The 20,819-nt window shown below is 36.9% G+C and overlaps 1 protein-coding gene across 1 annotated transcript in view; it reads right to left on the reverse strand.

The window, feature by feature from the left end:
• NAA25 (N(alpha)-acetyltransferase 25, NatB auxiliary subunit) overlaps positions 1-20,819 on the reverse strand; it is a 157,616-nt gene that overhangs the window by 79,202 nt on the left and 57,595 nt on the right. The window contains exons 5-11 of the mRNA XM_006870459.1: positions 15,727-15,801; positions 14,494-14,601; positions 13,816-13,894; positions 6,464-6,575; positions 5,633-5,722; positions 3,934-4,103; positions 2,076-2,188 (exon numbers count right to left, since the gene is read on the reverse strand). Coding sequence (XP_006870521.1) covers positions 2,076-2,188; positions 3,934-4,103; positions 5,633-5,722; positions 6,464-6,575; positions 13,816-13,894; positions 14,494-14,601; positions 15,727-15,801 — 747 coding nt within the window. The remainder of the gene's footprint in view (positions 1-2,075; positions 2,189-3,933; positions 4,104-5,632; positions 5,723-6,463; positions 6,576-13,815; positions 13,895-14,493; positions 14,602-15,726; positions 15,802-20,819) is intronic.

Genomic DNA, 20,819 nt, shown 5'->3' on the forward strand with positions numbered 1-20,819 from the left:
GGCACTTAACAACAACAACTCTACCACAGGTCTACTGTTCATCCAATAGGCAAAGTACTCCAATTGCCAATTACCAAGAATCTTCGGGGCTAACCACTATAAACCTTTTTTTTTTTAAAAAAAAAAGATACTTTGTGCTTTGGGTAAAAGTTTACATGGCAAATTGGATTCCCATTAGACAATTTCTAACACTTTAACGTGAAACAGGGTGTGAAGTAATCAGATCCAATATAGGTTGATGTGGGTGAGGAGTCTAAAGATATAGTTTCAATCCTGATATGTATGTAGTTTTGTACATTCACATAAAAATTCCCAATACAAGACAACTAAATGTGACATGGCATTTTGGGTTAGAATGCACCATGGAACAGTAAAATAACATTAACTGGAAAAAGTGGGGAAATGCAAATATAGTCTGAAGGCTAATGTACATTAATGTACAAATATCAGTTTTTTAAGTTTTGACAGATTAACCATAGTAATTTAAAATGTTGACTTTGTAGGAAGTTGGCCGAAGGATACATGGAAACTCTCTGTACTACCTTTACAACTTTTCTGTAAATCTAAAATTATTCCAATCTAAAAAGCTTATTTCAAAAAATATCCCAAGACTTGATTTTTAGACTGCTTCAGCAATCTAAAAATAGTGCTAACTTTTGCAGTTTTCAGCACATCAGAGACAGCAAAGTGATCACTGGACTTAATTAGAATGAAAACCTTTGCTCTTCAAAACACCTTATTAAAAGAATACAGAAAGACAACCAAGACACCAGGAGAAAAATCACTGTAACCATATAGCTGACAAATGATTTGTATTTAGAATACATAATTAAAATTCAACAGTAGAAACAAAGAATTTGGTCAGAAAATATACAAAAGGCATAGAAAGACAAATATGAAGAGGATGACAGATAAGAAATAAGCACATGAAAAGATGATCAACATCATTAACCATTAGACAAATGTAAATTAAAACCACAATGATCACTACATATCTCATAGGTGTCAGAATGGCTAAAATAAAAAATACTGATAATGCTCAATACTAGTAAGGAAGCAGAAATACGAGATCACTCATATGTTGCTATTGGGACCGCTAAACAATGCAGCCCCTCTGGGAAACAGTTTGGCAGTTTCTTAAACAACTTAATATGTATAAAATTAACATAAGGAACGTTCTTAAAGAAATGAAGACTTACATTCACACAAAAAATCTATATAAATGTTCATTGCAGCTTTAATTTGTGAAAGCCAAAAACTGGAAAAAACCCAGATGTTCTTCAACAGACAAATGGTTAAAGGAACTGTGGTATATCCATACCATGGAATACTATTCAGCAGTAGAAATGAGCTACTGATATGATACGTACAACAACTTTGATCAAACTCCATGGAATTATGCCACATTAAAAAAAAAACACCTCTCAAAAGTTACACACTATAGGAGTCCATTTTTATAACACTTTTCCAATGGCATAGCTATATTAGTGGTTTCCCAGTGATGGAGGAGGGTTGAGAGTGGAGACGGGGCTATGAAAGGGACGCACAGAGGATCCTTATGATGGAACTGCTCTTCATAGTGACTACCGTGGTGCTCACAAGAATCTGTATAGACTTAATACTTCACTACACACACACAGAGTACATGCAAATTTTATGACATATGACAAACGCCAGTGGATTGCATCACTGTCAATTTCCTGATTGTGACACTGTACTATATTTGTTAGTTATGCAGAATGTTAACAAGAGCAAAATGGGTGAAGGGCATGCCATAGGCTCTCTCGCTACTATTTCTTACAACTGCATGTACACTTATAATGATCTCAAAATAAGAGAGAAAGATAGAGAAAGCCTAATTATCTACCAGGGGCTTATTATTCTCATTGTGGCTTAACAAGAAATCATGCCTTAAATCTGAAAGCACACTAAGTACTTGGCTTGATAGAGCGTCCATCTTTATGATCTTATCTCATGTTCTACACTAACACACTTACTTTAGTAAGGAAAACCAAAAACTTAACCTAATTTCCTTAGTAAGCACAGGCACCAGCAGAATTCTGAACTGCACTTACCTTTGTACACTGTGTAGCAGGCAAGAGGTCAACAAACACCTTGAGGTCTGTAAAACAACAAGGTTTATCTCCAAATTTTTTAAAATACTGAAACATTAATTCTTCTGGATCACCTAAAAAAGGAGGTTGAGGGGTGGGGAGAATCACATAATTATTCCTGGACTGAATAAATTTCTAATTTAAGTAGTAAGTCTGATTTTTAAATGCTTGTTTCAATTAAAGGAACTTAAAATTTTGCTTGAATGTTTGCATGAGAATATATGGGAATACCAATGAATAAGAAATGTGGTCTAGAAGAGGGTTTACCCATTTAAAACTCAACAAAAGGACTAGAATGTCATGAACTCAGTTTACCAGTTATTATACTCTAAATCTTTTAAAAAGTGATAGGCTCCATTTTTTGATGATTTAAAGTATAATAGCAGGTAAAATACAATGACATGCTTCTGTCCATAATTATTCATGAGCTACTTAAAACAAGTATTAAATGTTAACTAAATGAAAGGGAATGTTTGTTAACATACTCACACTAAAAAAAAAGAAATAATGCCACTTCAACAAGGACATTCACTAAGGAAATTCTGAAGCTGAATAATATTTAAGCCAGTTCATTTTATTTTTCCACAAATTGAAAAAAGAAAGAAAATGCTCTCAAATTTGAGAAAATGCGTAAGGTTTAAGCAGCAAGGATTTTTAACCCAGGTCTTCTGTAACATTTTAATGCTCAATTCTATCTACATTTTTTTTGGGAAGAGAGGTTGCAGAACGCTGCAATCCAAAACATGGACAGAGATATCAGGTATAGGAGGTTCTAGTTATCTCAGGACTACTTTTCCCAAAACAGCCCTCTTAAAATTAATCAAATTTTAATAGAGACCAAACCCTTAAAATTGTTAGCTTAAAAAAAAAAGTGGGGAGGGTTCTTTTGGGCTTTATTTTAAAAATGAAACAAAAATACAGCAAGTTTACTATCTTCAATTTAGTAAAAAAAAAAAAAAAAAGGTCAGAGTATAATTACAACTATAAGCTAAGACTTAGGTGAGAAAAGAAACACTGCCTTTTTTGTGTCACTTTTCCAACAACATTGTCAACTAGCACAGTATGACATCCTTTACTTCCTATATAGTGTGACCTGTTTTATAAAATCATCTAAAGATTTCATCAATTTTCCTGAGGGCCTCTCTTAATATTTTACTATCCAAATCACTCTTGTCTCTCATATTGTTATTATTTTTATAAATTTTTCCTGCGTCCGTTACTTGGTCTAACACTGCCAAATGTTCTTTCTCAATGGCTTTTGTAAGTGCTTGTAGCAGATTTTCAAGAACCTTTTTATTCACTTCCCAAAACCCAGAATCTTTACAAAACTGGCTATTTTACGTTGAAACTGACTTTGACTTCATTGTCAGGACAGTAAGAGAATGGCTGACAAACAGTGAGAAAATAGGGAGAGATGCTAATGTTAAGACAGGTCAAATATATGATTAAGGGCTAATTTTATAAATGATCTACTCCTTAGTGAAGGTGTCGAAGCAGCATAATGGGTTATGATAATCTTGCTAATCGCAAGATTAGCAGTTTGAATCTATCAGCCACTCTGTGGGGAAAAGATAAGGCTTTCTGCTCCAGTAAAGATTTATAGCCTTAGAAACAATATACAGGGCATGAGTCAGAACCACCACCACACCACCTACCTATTTCTTAGTAAATATTCTCCAGTTATAAGGCCTTTGGATTCCCAAGAATGACTATGTCACTATCAGCTTCAGATAGTGAACACTGTGCTTGAGCATTGAGGGCATCCCTCATTTTCTCCAAGTTCTCCAAATATCATCCCAAACATCATATTGTCTCTTACCTAGTTTGTACTCATCGTTACAACCTTGACGTCTTAAACGCCTAATCAGCTCCAATTTAGCTAGATAAGGTCCTCGAAGATGGCGAGAGCTTTTAGATTCTTCTGTTATCCTATCTTCTATAAACTTCACAGCTTCTTCTGTAGAATGATGTACTTCTCCTTCTAAAGAGCTGGGCATAAACATGTAAAAAAGGTATTTTGTGACTTACTGTCCTTCCCAAAGTCAAACCAAATTATTTAGAAAAACAAATTAAAAGATAAAATAAAACAAAACAAAAAACCACTATATGATAATATGAAGAAATAAACACAGGAATAAAAGAGAACGAAGCACTGGTGTGGTGTTGTAGGATAAGAACTGCAAGGTCTGCAGACCAAATTCACCAGCAGCTCCTCGGAAACCCTACACAAGGTCACTATGAGTCAGAACCAACATGACAGCAATTAATAACAACATAAGTACATTCTGTAAAACAAGATTTACTCCCTATTTGGCATTTGATTATTGAAGAGAGACTAAACCACCTTAACCTGCTTGTCTTTTATTATTTTAATTATTAAAAATTATTTAATTATTGTAATATACAAAATATTACATATAACAAGAGCATAGAGACCACAGTTTATTAGTGGTTGGCAGGGGCAGGACTCCTGGTGTGGCGTTATAGGATCAGCACTGGACTGAAAACCACAAGGTTGGTCGTTCAAACCCACCAGCTACTCCTCAGAAACCCTATACAGGATCGCTATGAGTCAGAGCCGACTCGACAGCATTTAACAACAAGGAAAAGGGCAGGTAGAAAGGAGAAAAGAAGAATAATTGCTTAGGCAGCACTGAATCTGTGAAGGTTGATGAAAAACTCGGGACACAGATTGTGATGATGGTGGAACAATATGGTGAACATAATTAATGCTACTAAACTGCATACATAAAAATCATTGGGCATGGATGTTTTGTTATAGTATATATCTTGTCAAATTTTAAAAGTTGTCTATGAAAAAATATAAGTAAATCTCATTTTTATTGCTTGAAGAAAGAAGGCTGAAAAAAGTGAGATAATTAGCTACTATTATGAAGCAAGCACACATCAGCTTATAATTGAGATTTGTGTCTACTTTTCAAGCAGATCCATTTTATGGTTTTTCTGTCCTTAATAGTCAAAAAGGAAAGCAAGGAAGAAAGAAATCAGTAACAATCCAAGTATCCACGCATCCATCAATAGGGAGAGGTTAAATGAATTATGATATATCTCTATAACAGAATTCACTTAAACCAATAAGAAAATTAAATAAATGTACAGTATAGCATACATGGAAAGATGTCCACGACATATTTAAAGGGTGGGAAGGAGAATCAAGTTGCAAACCATTATATCAGTATGATCCCACTTTTATGCTAAATTATTATGTTAGTACACAGACAGAAAGAAATCAACCTGAAGGAACAGACACTAAACTGTTATCAAGCACTATTTCTAGGATGACAGCAGTATTGGGGAGTAATGTTTCTGATATAAGATTTTTTCTTTATTACAATGAACCTGTTATTTTACAATAAAGACAAGGAAGAATCTTACTTTGAAAGAAATATACTACAGAAAGAAAAAGAGCATTCAAGGAGACTCACAATGAAGTCTTTTGGCTACAGCTACAAGAAATGAAAAAGTTCCTCTGTAATTCAGGAAAGATGACAACTTACTGTTCACCTTCAGCAGGAGGAGTCCAGGCCTCTTCAATCAGTCGAAAGACAGAATCGAAGTAAGTTAGGTAGAACTGCCAGTCATCTGAGCTAAAAACAGATCAAGTGATGCACATAAGTAAGATTAAGCACAAGGTGTAACAAACCTGCCAGAGGAACCATGACATACAACTTATTTTCTCTTATTTTACCTTTTAAGTCTTTCTAAGAAGTGGCCTTCTGCCAAATGCCCTCTGCAGCTCTGAAAGGGCAACCCTCCAGAGGCAGTTTCAAAGTGAACATTTTCAAGACACCACTCTTCACTTCAATAAAACATCCAGGCCTGGCAAAGCAGTATTCTTAAAAGAAAACTCCCATATGGAAGCCAGGGGGTTGTAGAAAGGGAGGACAGCCTCTCTCTTTTAACCCACAACTGAATTTAGTGAATTAAGGATGTTTAATTTTCAATCTGTGGCAACTGTGGTGAGCTCAAGGTCAGCCAGTGTCTGAGTGTCCACTTAAATTGCTGTGTGATGGTAATCATCACCTGTCATCTCTCCAGGCATTTTGAGCAGACACTCACCACAGGTAAGCTCATCAGAATAGCACAGTTCAAACTCCTTTGTCAAAGGGTCAACTGCAAAATATACATGGATTTTTGACTGCACAGGATATTGATAACCCTAACTCTTGCACCAATTTATGTGGATACTCAGATACTGGTTGTTCAAGGGTAAACTGTATGTTATGCCCAGCAATCTCAAAAGCTATATAGAACCAAACACAAAACTCAGTAGCGAGTTCTTAAGGCCCCACTCTAGTCTCTTGGTTCAAGCAGAAGCTTCTACTCACTTTTTCAGTAAGAGGCGCCGGGAGAGAGCATTACACTCTGGCCATCTGCTCAGCTTCTTGTACATAGCCATGCATTTGTTTTCCCGACTCTGAATCTCACTGGTCAATTTCTCTACAATCAAAAGTGGTCAACAAAGAGTTAAGAGGGAAGCAGCCAGCTAGTCTGATGTGGGGGAAGACATGCAAGGACTCCCAAACTTGCAGATTATACCCATTTGACCTAGCTTGGCAGGCATGCTTACCAGAACTCAATCAGATAAAGATAAAGAACTATGATAAAGGGAGCAAATGAAATTGCTACAACTTGATGAACTGGACCTTTGCTTATGGATGAAGTTACCCAAAATTCCAACCGAAAGGGAAGGCTTCTTCAAATAAAGGATCAAGCTCATTTCCTCAGTATACTAGGTTAACAGGGACGGGCAATTTAGACTTCAGCTATCAAAATTGGGGGGTTATAAAGGCACAAAGTGGCTAGATTACAAGTTTTCATGAGTGTGCTTAGACTCAGAGCAAGGGTGGTAAGATAGAATCCCCACTGAATAGTTTTCCTTTTATCCAGATGGGTCTGGTAATAGTGGGGATAATTACTCAATTGTGAGTAATTGTTATCAGGATTAATGGCAATTGTCATAACTATAAATGTAGAAAAGGTGCAACTAAAAGGAGGGAGCAGTTGATCTGTCATTTCAGGAACAAAGGACCCTAGAACCATTAAGAGGAAAGAACATGAGAGGAGTGAGGGATCCTAACCAGAATAGCGGCAACACAGAGATGGTGGCAGAGGGAATGGCATAGAGGGATAGAGCAGCAGAGGACTCTAGGCCCAGGGACTGAGAGAGGCAGTGTGCCTGCAGGCAGACGGCTGGCTTGCAAAATGTGTCCTTTGGACATTTAAACGAATGTATATTTTCAATGTGGTATGTATACATTTTTTTTTTAAAGGGGGTAATAGAGGTAAATACTGGTAGATGGTGCATGGAGGGTATTATAAGCATTGCAATGATTCATTAAATGTAAAACTGATGATCTGCCCTGTAAACCTTCACTCAATTCACAAAAAAAGATTTAAAAAGAAAGAAAACCACTATACTAAAGCTTTTTAGGCACAGCACTGCTGCTGATTATTTTCATAATCCTGACTCCATTTTTCCCATTTTCTAAATAAAAGATATTTTTAAATGTATAAGAGTATCCTCATAAATAAGTAGACTTTGTCAGTGTGGGGTTTATTACAAGATTTAAATAAAATCTAGCTTTTAAAGAGGAAAAAAAAAAAGTGATCAACAGCTTTCACTTCAGCTCAAAAACCAGACTACAGTCCAACTACAAAAAGAAAATGTCTCTTCTTCAGTCTCTTAGAAAATGGGGCCACTATCAGATACAAGCTGCAATCTTACTAAAGATTGTTGTTGTTGCTCAGTGCCATCAAGTCGGTTTAGTTTGCTGAAAAGAAAAACATATGTATTTCTTAGAGAAAACTTTTGTAGTCACTTTCATTGTAAACTACAAAGACTCCAGGAATGTGTTGAATTGAGAATCTGCTATGGGGGATACATTTTAAAACATGAACCACATTTTGATATTGTTGTCGGGTGCCACTGAATCAGATTTTCAACTCATAGTGATCCTGTGTGACAGAGGAGAACTACCTCACAAGGTTTTGTAGGTTGTAACCTTTATGGAGGTGTCCTGGTGTGATGCTGTAGGATAAGAACTGGACTGCTAACCACAGGGTGGGTGGTTCAAACTCCTTGAAAACCCTAAACAGGATCACTATGGGTTGGAACTGGCTCTTAACAACAACAACAACCAAAAGGTCAGTAACTAAAACCCACCAGCCACTCTGTGGGTGACTCACGGGAACTGAACAACAACAATCTTTAGGGCAGCAGATCACTAGGTCTTTCTTCTACAAAGCCACTGAATGGGTTCAAACTGCTAACCTTCCAGTCAGTAGCTGAGCACTTCATTGTTACACCACCAGTGCTCCTGGAACAGCATCTAAGTACTGGTGAAATCAAAAGATGGTCTTCCAACCCATACAGTTCCAAAATATCAAATAGGCTCAGGCTACAATAAGGTGAGGTATTGGAGTATGATTTCGAAAGAATTATGATGAATCAAACTCTTTCCCAAGAGCTGAGAACAGAAAAACTAGGACTATAATTCTAGCGAGCCCTGGTGTGGTGCTTCAGGATAACACTAGACTGGGTAACCACAAGATTGGTGGTTCAAAACCATCAGGTGTTCTCAGAAACCCTATAAAGGGTCACTATGGGTCAGTACTAGCACTTAACAACAACAACAGCCAAAAGGTCAACAATTAAAACCCATCAGCTACTTTGTGGATATGGCACTATAGGATAAGCACTAGATGGCAAGGTTGGTTTAACAGTAAGGTCAGCAGTTCTAACTCCCCAGCCGCTCCTTCAGAAACCCTATACAGGGTCACTCTGACTCGACGGCACTTAACTACAACAGCCACTCTGTGAGAGAAATGTAACAATCTGCTGATAGCCTTAGAAAACTTAGGGGGCAGTCCTACCTGTCTTACAGGGTCTCTCTGAGATAGTATCAACTCAGCGGCAATCAGTTATATAGTTCTGATCAAAAGAGATTTCTCTGTCCTTTTAGAACAGCTTAACAGATAAGGGATACTGAAATTTGCATTATGAAATGCCTATAGAGATTCAGAAACCCTATACAAGGTCGCAGTGAGTTGAAACTGATTCCACTGCATTAACAATGATAACAAGACATTCATAAAAATCAGTTCTCTAACAAAAAGGGAAAGCGCATTTCCAAGACAATGGGAAAGAGTTAATTAAGTTAACATAAAATACTCTTACAAATCAGTAATAAAAAGGCTAACAAAAATTATTTAAAATAGAAAAAGGATAAAGAAAATCTTAGATAAAAAGAAAAGTCATGGCTCACGACTTTTAAACAAATGGAAAAAAAAAAAAAAAAATCACCATACTTCATAATTAAACAAATAAAAAACTGTAATACAGTCTGGTAAGTATGCAAAGAAACAAGCCCTCTAACAGACTGATAGTAGATCCAGCTGGTGGAAATGTACATTGGTGCCTCTTAGAGGGCAATGTGGTTCGTCACAAACATGCTTATTACCAAAAGATTAAATATCCATCAGAAAGGACTGGTTAAATAAATTCTCTACATTTGTATTATGAAATATTGGGCATTACTAAAAGAATAAAGTATGTTTCCCAACTAAGACATAATGTTGAATTAAAAAACAAAAGCAAAAAACCAGCACAATTGGTATAACAGTACACATGATGGTGGTGGTGTGCTATGCACATATGGTTGGTTCCAACTCATAACAATCTGTACCCAAAAACAAAGGTGTCACCTTGAGAACTAAGGTGCATCTGACCCAAGCCATGCATGGTATTTTCAACAACCTCATATGTTTGTGAAAGTTGAACGTGGACTAAAGAAAACTGTAGAAAAATTGACGTATTTGAGTTATGGTGTTTGAGGAAAATATTAAAAGTACATGGACTGCCAAAACAACAAGCATATCTGTGTTGGAAATACAGCCAGAATGCTCCTTAGAGGCCAGGATGGCCAGACTTTTTCTCTCATACTTCAGACCTAATATCAGGAGCGATCACGGAAGAAGGACATCATGCCTGGAGGGTCAGCAATAAAGATTTAGGTTAGTGCAGGACTGGGCAGTGTGTTTCATTCTGTTGTTCATGAGTCACTATGAATTGTTACTAACTTAATGGCACCTAACAACAAATCTTTATGAGAGCAGGAAGCCTCATCTTTCTCCCAACAAGCAGCTGGCATATTCAAACTGCTGGCCTTGCAGTTAGCTCAATATGTAACCTACTATGTTACCAGCGTAGTGGTTACGAATCGGGCTGCAAACTTTAAGGTCAGCAGTTCGAAACCACCAGCCGCTCCACGGGAGAAGGATGAGGCTTTCTACTCCCGTAAGGATTTACACCCTCGGAAACCCCGTACAGGGTCGCTATGGGTCGGAACCGACTCGAAGGCAACAACAACAACATGTTAACCAGGGCTTCAAAACAGTATGCATGTTGTTAAGTGCCATCGAGTCGATTCCGACTCATAGCGACCCTACATAGGGTTTCTGAGGAGCAGCTGGTGGGTTTGAAATACCGACCTTATGGTTTGAAGTCCAATGCAGATTCTAGTGACACACCAGAAGTCTGAACAGTATGCATAGCAAAGGTCAAAAACTAAAATGCCCTCAGAGGACAGGTAGGTAAACAAGGAGTGTTTGTATCTACATAGTTCACACCCTGACCAGAGACATTTAACATTCAAGTTTTAGAAAAAATATTTTAATCTTAAAAAAACATTGCTAATTGAGTAAAACTGTTCTATGGGTCACTCATCCAGACATAATATTCTGTGGGTTTTTGTTTATTTTTTTTAAAGGATGGGGAAAGGAAAGGTACATTTTAGAAGAATATAAAGAACAGGAAACTAGAGAAAAACTAAAAATCTAGAGTGAAATTTTTCATACTCCTCTTTTATAATAATTTTTCATACAATTATTTTCAATTAGAAAATGCTACACAAGGGACTCCCAGTAAGGTGGCAGACTCAGTAGACATACTACATGGACCCACAACAACAAAGATACAGCAGAACATTTGAAACAGATACTGATGAAAATCCTGGAACACTGAACTTCATAGAAAAGGTTAGAGAAGTGGATTGAGTGTTTGCTGGGAGAAAAAGCTAAACAGGGATGACAAGATAGAGAGATTAACAGGTGAACAGCTGTCCATCTTGAACTTCTGTGAACAACTTTGGAAAAGAATGTGGCCTGGCAGAGCAGATTTACACAGGCAACAAGAAAGGAGACAGCAACTGTGCTAATACAATCTAGCCACAACCATACCCTCTGCAGCTCCACCCATTAGGCAAGAGCTAATGCTGACTCCTAGCAGCAGAAACCCAACCTACACTGAGGTGTATGAATGTCAAATGAGAATGGTGTACACACTTCCCTTCTCTAATACACCCAGAGAGGACAGTTGGTGAGAGCCTAAAAAGAAAACATCAATATACAATCATCAGTACAAATATGACAACCCCACAATGCCCTAGCGACAACAGATAATGTTAGCTCACACAAAGCAACAAGAGAGAATGGCTCAAATAAATATCCAAAATGTAGATCCAGAAAATGTTTCTGATTCAGGACAAGTAATGGAACTAACTGAAAAAGATTCAAAAGAACGTCATTTAGGTACTTTCAAAGTGTCAACAGAAAGATCAAGGAAAACAATGAGAACACAGAAAAAACTTTTGGAGAATTTAAGGAAAACACTACAAGAACAAATAGCAAAACAAATGCAAATTCTGAAACAATACAAAACCTTCAATTAGAAATCCAAATTAATACTAAGATGGAGTCCTGATATGGTGCTATAGAAATGCAAAGTCAGTTTGACTGCAAGACCAGCAGTTAAAACCCACCAACTGCTCCTCAAAAACTGACTTGATGGCACTTAACAACAACATGCATACTACCATGAAGCCCTGGTAGCATGGTGGCTGTGTGCCATGGAGTCGCTTCCGACTCATAGCGACCCTGTACAGGGTTTCTGAGGTTGTGAATATTTACGGGAGCAGAACGCCTCATCTTTCTCCTGCAGAGGAGCTAGTAGTTTAGAACTGCTGACCTTGTAGTTCGCAGCCTGATTCGTAACCACTACACTACCAGAGCTCCCCAAGTAGCATAGTAGGTTACAAATTGGGCTTCTAACCGCAAGGCCAGCAATTAGAATCTGTCAGCTGCTCCTTCGGAGAAAGATGAATCTTTCTGCTCCCATAAAGATTTGTTGTTGTTAAGTGCCATTGAGTTGGTACTGAGTCATACCGACTTAAGCACAACAGAATGAAACACTACCCAGTTCTGCACTACCAACAACAATACTAAGATTTCATGAATGGAAATACATTGAAAGAGCAAAGGAGCTGATGTGAAGTAATGGAAGCCCGAATTAGTGAGCTTGAAGATTAATTTCTCACTACTAGCATGTCAGAAGAACAACCAGGAAAAAGAAAAAATCCAATGAAAGACTGAGTTATTTATGTGGGACAACAAGAGGAGGAATACCTTACAAGTGATCAAAATTACACAACAGGAAGAGACAATAAAAAGCACAGACAAAATTGTCGGTGTTGTTGCATGAAAATGTCCCTAACACCAAGAAAATAAGAATATTAGAAGCTGAATGAATCCCAAACCGAACAGATCCCCAAAGAAAATCTTCAGGACATATCACAATCAAACTTTCCAAAACCAAAGACAAGGAAAGAATCCTGAGAGCTGCTTGGGAAAAACAAAAAGTTACGTACATAGGAGAACCAATAAAAATATAAGAATAAGCTCTGATTTCTCAGTAGAAACCATGCAGGCAAGAAGGCAATGGGATGACAAATACAAAACTCTTGCCAACCAAGAAACATATACCCAGCAAAACTGTCCCTCAAATACAATGGAGAAGTTAGGAAATTTCCTGATAAACAGAAGCTAAAGGTACTTCTAATAACCAGACCAACTTTATAATCATCAATTAAATACAAATACAACAAGACACTCAAAAAATGTAGACAGCCTAAATGCCCATCAATAGAAGAATGGTTAAACAAACTTTGGTACATATACACAATGGAGTACTATGCAACACTGAAGAATAAAAATGAATCTGAAGCATCTCACAACATGGACATTATGCTGAGTAAAATTAGTCAATCACAAAAGACAAATATTTCATGAGACCACTGTTGTAAAAAGTTAAAAAAGATTTTCTTGATAAAAGGGGTGGCATGGAAGAGAAACTTATTCACAGGGTAGAGGGTACACACATGTAAACATGGGTGACAGGGCAGGCAATATACAACAAGAGAAGGTTAGCAGAGTAAAACTGAAGGCAGCAGGAGACACAGGGAGGAATACAAGAGCTAAAGTGACCAAGGGTAAATACTGCTAACATGGAAAGGATTACAAACATTGTAATGAAACAACGTATATGATTTGTTGAATGCAAAACTAATGCTCTGCTCTGTAAACCTTCACTTAGTTCACAATAAAAGGTTTATAAAAGAAACTATTACAAATTTTTAGCACACAGAAGTCTGAAAAATTATAACACAATAATCACAAGTGACTTTATCTTTATCTACATTTTTATATGAAGAAAACATTTTTCACAATAAACAGCTGTTATGTTAAACCCTATACAGAGTCACTATAGATAGGAACCAACTCAATGGCACTTAACAACAACAACAAAAATGTTTACATAAAAATTTTAAATATTAAAAAGTACCTCCTAACTTCCCTCTGATGACATCCAAGGCTTCCTGGTACTTCCCCAAACGTTCTAGGATCATATAATAAAGTTCAACCTTATAGAAAAAAACAAAAAGAAATGCAGTCACTGACACTTTTTAATAATTAAAAGGTAGTTGTTTGCCTATTTTTTTTTTTAAGTTATCTAAATAGAAAGTATTTTCAAATGAGATAAAATTAACAATAAGACTTGAACAATATTATCTCCCCATTATTGCAACCTAAAGTGGAGTCCTGGTGTGGCATTGTAGGGTAAGCACTGGACTGCTAACTGCAAGGTCTGTGGTTCAAACCCACCCACTACTCCTTGTAAACCCTATGTTATTGTTGTTGTTAAGTGTCGTAGAGTCAGTTCCGACTCATAGCGACCCTGTATAGGGTGTCTGAGGAGCAGCTGGTGGTTTGAACCGCCAACCTTGCAGTTCAAACTAGCCTTGTGGTCCAGTGCTTTATCCCATAATGCCAAACCCTATAAAGGGTCACTATGAGTAAGAACAAACTCAATGGCACTTACCAACAACCTAGAGTATTTGTTGGAAACAGGTGTATCTTAATGGGGGGCTCCCTAAGCTCCACATGGACTCTCCAATTGAAGCAAAGCATCAACTCATGATCAAAACCAAGCAAATACACAGGGAAGACTTAAATGACTCACTTCAGCCTCAGCTTCAATCTTGTCCTCTTTCACCATTTTTTCTACCATTCTCTCAGCAAGGGGCAGAAACATCGTTTTTGAAAGGTTCTCATCCTGAGCAGATATAGACTAGAGGAGGAAAAATAAACATTTCATTTGAAGTCACTATTTACACTTACTCTGCAAACCGTTACTATGAGGCCAATACATAATTACCAATCCACTATGTCAAACAACAGACCCAATCTGAACTTGCCAAGCAGTAGTTTCTTTATAGAAGTTTCTTTACTAAAGATCCATCAACTTATGCAGCCTTGAAACTTCTGAGCTTCCACAATATTGCAACCAAGTTTTAAAGTTAAGTTATTCATATATTTTCCTAGAAAAACAAGGCCCTGTGCTTATACTGTTTATTTAAAACAAAGGGAGTATCAGATGTTTTAAGAGAAGAGCCTTTCGTCTTTTAGAGATGTTCAGATTCCCATCTATTTATATAAAGGAAAATATCCACATTAATCTTAAACTGGTAATTAAAATTAATTGCATGGTACTAATAATTTTAACACTGCCAGACATTCTTCTCAGATCTCTAACAAACACATAATTCAAACTTTGAATACAATACTTCAAGGTGAATATTAGGCTTACTTTACAGATAAGAGAAATTAAGTTTAAGAGATTGACATGTTTCTCCAAAACATATGTTGAAAGCAGTATCTGAATCCAAGTCTGTTCTTAACCCAGAACCTCTGTTCTTAACCACTATACATGACTCCTTCTCTATTCTCTCCTACACAGTATCTCATTTTGGTCCTCAAAGTACTTCTGGGAGATAAGCATTTCCATTCAGCAAAAATGTAAACAGACTCAGAAAGGAGACATGATAAAAATCAATTCAATGGCCACCCAATTCAAAGATCAGTTCACTAACCACCAATATTTTCTTAAAAAGACAAACCTTAAATTGAAAGATCTCAAACATTTTGAAGATCACATTTGAGTAAACAATCTAACAATGGATCTAAAATCCAAGGGGAAATACAATCCATGCTATATACAAATAAACTGCTATAGCAACACATAAGTAATTCACATAATCCCCAAATCAAAAAGTCAACTGAAAACAAGTAAAGTCTCCCACTTGACAAATGTCACAGTTCATTACCCGAGAGTCAGAGACCACACATTGACAATATCTTCACTATATATGAAAAGAAAAATAAGTCTAAATTCCATTCTGAATGCCATACTCACTTGCATTATTAAGCTCATCACAGACCAAAAGTAGTAAGGGTTTTTGGGGACAATCTTATATAGAGCCATGCCAGCCTGAAAGACAGAGAGCCAAAACAATTTAGAAAACATCATACAGAGGTCAAATGAATGACCCAGACACGTTGACAAGACATTTCCTAGAAGAACAGCAGCACATTTACATTCCCCAGTTAGTGCAGGTGCCTAGTGACTTGATGTATACAGCAACACAGGTCATCACAAAGGTAAGGATTACCACATGATGAGTGATATTCACCTACTGAACTAGATTTTTCTAAAATTTAAGTCTAGTATTTCTAGCATACACTACAATCCAATAGCTTTCTAGTACACCACCAAGCAAGCACAAAAAAATTTGGCTTATGAATGTGCATCAATAAAAAACTTTACAGAAGAACCCACACTAACCAGTTACAGAAAACAAAATAATCCAGACAGTATATTGAGACTTTAAAATTAGAAAAGATTACCATAACATAATTTAAAAATAATAATGCTTAGGTTAGGAAAATAATCACGGTCTTTTCAAAATAACATAATTGCAAAACAGAGACATAGCAAGAAGGTTCAAAACAGACCTATTCACACAGAAAAATCTGCCCAAAATTAACCCACAGGCAATTGTTGCTAAGCACTCTGTAGCTAATTATCATAGTTATTATTTTATGGGTTTTTATTTTTTCATTTTGTCTACTGTCAACCACTTCAAAAATTACCTGGAACCCCTATTGAGTAAAATACCTTATTCCTGCCCAAACTACAAAGATTGAATCCTTGTCCCAAAGGCAAGGGAAAGCTAGGGAAAGAGACCAGACAAAGTGACTAGAATATACTTGGCAAAAAAGATAGATGTCCTACAGAAAAGCACTATGCTAGGGGTGTTTCCAAGGAAGACTGGCTGACTTATTTTCTCTCCTTTTCTTTTACTTGGAAAGTAGGAAAGAGAACTCAATAAAGCCATCACCAAAGGTGTAACCTTTCAGATGGCCCTTGAAGGTCAAGCAGCGTCTACAGGCAAAGATGGAGCACAGGAATACAAATACAAATACTTAATAGTGGGTGTATTAATTCTTGGTTTTTGTTGTTAAGTGCTGTCGAGTCAGTTCTGCCTCTTAACAACCCAGTATAGGGTTTCCAACGCTTTAAACCTTTGTGGGAGCAGAAAGTCTCATTTTTCTCCCTTGGAGCAGCTGCTGGGCTTGAACAATCAACCTTGTGGTTTGCAGTCCAGTGTTTATCATATGGAAGTTGTTGCTGTTTAGTGCTGTTGAGTCGGTTCCAATTCATAGCAATCCTATATTGGGTTTTCCAAGGAGTAGCTGGTGAATTTAAACCTGTGGCTCAAACTGACCTTGCAGTCCAGTGCTTTATCCCTCAGTGCCACCCATACCAGAACTCCATCATGTGGAGGTAGAGGGTAAATTAATTTGAGTAAAATACATTAAAGAAAAAAACCAACAGACATATTTGACAAGTAGGACATCTGACTGAAGAAGGATATACAGTAGTAGGAAAAGGGTTGAAGGGTAGACTGAAATATCTTGGTATTCAAAAGGAATCTAAATGCTAGAAAGCATTTCAGTGGGACTGTGAAGAGATGGAATAGGAAGAAGGAAGAGGTGAAAAGATATGGTATTAACCCAAGATAAGATAGATCAAAAACAAAAGATACCTGAAAGACACTGTAGAGATAGGATCAAAATGATCGGGAGACAAAACAGATATACACGGTGCATCTACTGATACAGAAAAGTTTTAATGAACACATTTAAAAAGTATGCCTCTAAGGTTGCAAGTTTAATGACTCAGAAAATGGAAGTGCCATTTATTTTTTAAAAAAGGAAAAGTCTAGCCATCATATGAATGACTAGGAATGGTTCATTATAATAGTTTTATAGTTTATCTGCCAGACATGACATTTTTGGGGCAGTAGACACCATAGGGTTTTCTTATTTCCAGGCTTCCCTTCCTCCTACCTCCATCAGTTTATGCAATTATTCATTTATTTAACAAAATTTATTGTAAGATGCTATTCTAGGCACCGGGGATTCAGCAGTGAATAAACAAACAAAAGGTCATCACTCCCTCCCCTCACCCCCAGCAAAAAAAAAAAAAAAATCATGATACTAAATTTAAGCAAATTACTTATTAACTTATTAACTCAGACTGGTATACCAATTTCAAAATAAAGGTGTGTACAGCTAAGGAATTATAAACAAAGGCAGTATGAAATATAGACAACTTCCATCCTAAAGTATTTAACACAAGATTACTCCATTCTTTAGATACATTATTAGAAAGAAATAATGCAAAATCAAGTTAGGACTAAAACATATTAAGAAGCTGTAACTGTTAAAGCCTCATCAATACAATGTCTCCAAAAAGCAAGATACAAATTTGTATCTATCTCTGGACATGCAAAGCTAAACTTCGAAAAAAAATGAGAATTAGTTCCTTGTTCAAGTGGTAGGTTATTTCTGTCTTTTTCAAAATTTACCTTAATATTGCTATTACAGGAACTGTCCCTTCTTGTTATTTTATGTACCTTTTTTTTAATGCAAATAATTTTATTTGGTGGGATCATAAAATTAACACATGCTTATATATTTTTTAAAATAGAAAATAAATTAAGATGAAAGAAAATTATCCATAACCCTATATCCTGGTAGCATTTTGGCATATATCCTTTATTGTAGGAAGGTGGATGATGGGGAAATAGGACAAGAAGATTGTTTTACAACCTACTCTTCCTTCTTCAAGGTTGGTTTGTATCACAATGTCTGCATTTCAAATTCACCAGCCACTCCTCAGAAACCCTATACAGGGTTGGTAAGAGTCAGAACCAACTCGATGGCACTTAACAACAATAGCTTCTCAAGTAAAGGGGCTCTAGAGTTCTGGTGTGGTGCTATGGGCTAAAGCATCAGACTGCAAAGTCATTTGAACTGCAAGGTCAGCGGTTCAAGCTCACAAGTGGCTCCTATACAGAGTTGCTATGGGTCAGAATCGACTCAACGGCACTTACCAACAAGTGTCACTGTGGGTTAGGTATTCAACTGCTAAATACAAGGTCAGCAGTTAAACCCACCAGTCTCTTCATGGGAAAAAGATAAAGCTGTCTGCTCTTATAAAGAAATCCCATATAGGGTCGCTATGAGTTGGCATCAATTCCATGACAGTGGCTTTGTTTCTTCTCACTTAACATTGTATTTTGGGAACAACTTTTTATGTTAACAAATAAAGACACATAGTATTATTTGTGAAGAGGGGACATTATATTTTACTCTACTGAACAGATACATCATAATTTCTTTAATTATACCCCTATCAATTATCATTTAATATATTTTGATAATTTGTTTAAAACACATTCCTAGAAGTCAAAATTATATTTAAGATTTATGTTAGTAATGTCAATCTCTAAACCTACAACCACTTTACATTAAAAGAAAAATTATCATCTCTGAATACTTTCACTGAGACACATACTATTTTAGGAAATAAATTAATAACAAAAAAATTTTTAAACACCACAAAACTTCCAATTCGAGATTTTACATAAGTGAACATAAAGGGTGTTTTTAAAAACTTTTATTAATAGCATATCTCCCATCCTGTCTGAATTCTCAGTTATAATTTGATATTTCAAGTAAAAAGTAACATAAAACCAAAACCCAACTGTGGTACAGGGAATTACTTGATGTGACTCTTCCAGCCAGTCTTCATAACTCCCACCACAGGACTGGGTGGGATCATGCAAATGATACTCTAAAGGTGGAGGAGAGGGTTAGGCTGGTCAGTTTTACCATTCTGTTGGCATTAAAATGAGTCATCTCAGAAGCGGAAAAGGGTGTTCTTACTAATCATCAAAAAAAAAAAAAAAAGAGCCATGAGCAGCACAACCTTAGGAACCTGCGATCCCTGAGCACTGAACTTGGTTGGGGAGAAGAGAAGTGGTGGCAGCAGAGGCAGCCACATCAAGAGCCTCACACAGAGTGATGGGCTTCCCATTCCACTGAATAAATGAAGCTGAGTACCTTGGAAGAGGATGCTCACTTGTAGAGTTGGTGCCTCCAGGCGCTTAATTGAGCAGTGGGACTACTTTATGGAGTGGTGGAATACCCTGTGGTCATTTACTGGCAGCACTATAAGAGCTTCATAACACTGCTCAAGCAAGGCAAGGCCAAGGGGCCACATGGGTGGCTGAGAGGGCAAAAACCAGAGAGGCCTGCCTACAGGCATGGGTAAGAAGTGCTCCTGACCAGAACTATATCCTGAGAATTTCTGGTCTTGAACCTGTTAACTTCCTAAGAAACTCCATAATCATAAGCACTGTGAATTCTGTGAGGTTATTGCAATGAATTACATAACCCAGAACAGATGTAGAGTGTGCGTTGGGAGGGATGACTGGTATCAAAACTGGTAAAGAATTCTATCAATAGGTCAATAGCCTCATAGGTCAATTCCTATGAGGCATGTCTGACCTCAGTCTCCTTGGAATCTACCTTGGGCCGATGTTGAATTTGAGTCTCCTTCCTCTTTGTAAAGTCAGAAAAGGGAAGGTCAGGTGCTGCCCCCACCCCCAACCCCCCACTGTTAGACCAAGCTTTGACTTAAAAGACATTACACCTATAAACAAAGCATTTAAAAAAAAACAACTAGTTTAACATGGTAACTATTTGCAAACTATGTGTATTTCATTTCCCTGGGATGTCTTGACAGATTTTCCATGTACTAGTCCAAATTAGGCTCCTTTATATGTATACAAAAAACCTAAAACCCACTGCCATCTAGTTGATTCCATGGGAGCACCTAAAAAGTATAAAAACAGGCCAGCTAAGGCAAAAACACAAGGTTCACAGGCAGGGAGATCCACTCCACACCCACCCCTGACTTAAAACTCTCAGGAGGCCATAAACTATTAAATGTACATATGAAATGTAAATTCATTGCTTACATTTGTTACTTTTCCTATAAACTGCTCATTTTTGCTTCAAGGATTTCTGCCCATTGTCTGAGATTTTAACAATCTGGTTCAGTGTGACAGTAAAAAGCCCATTTACCGGAACCAA

The sequence above is a fragment of the Chrysochloris asiatica genome, unplaced genomic scaffold, assembly GCF_000296735.1.
Source record: "Chrysochloris asiatica unplaced genomic scaffold, ChrAsi1.0 scaffold00142, whole genome shotgun sequence".
NCBI classification, from domain to species: domain Eukaryota; kingdom Metazoa; phylum Chordata; class Mammalia; order Afrosoricida; family Chrysochloridae; genus Chrysochloris; species Chrysochloris asiatica.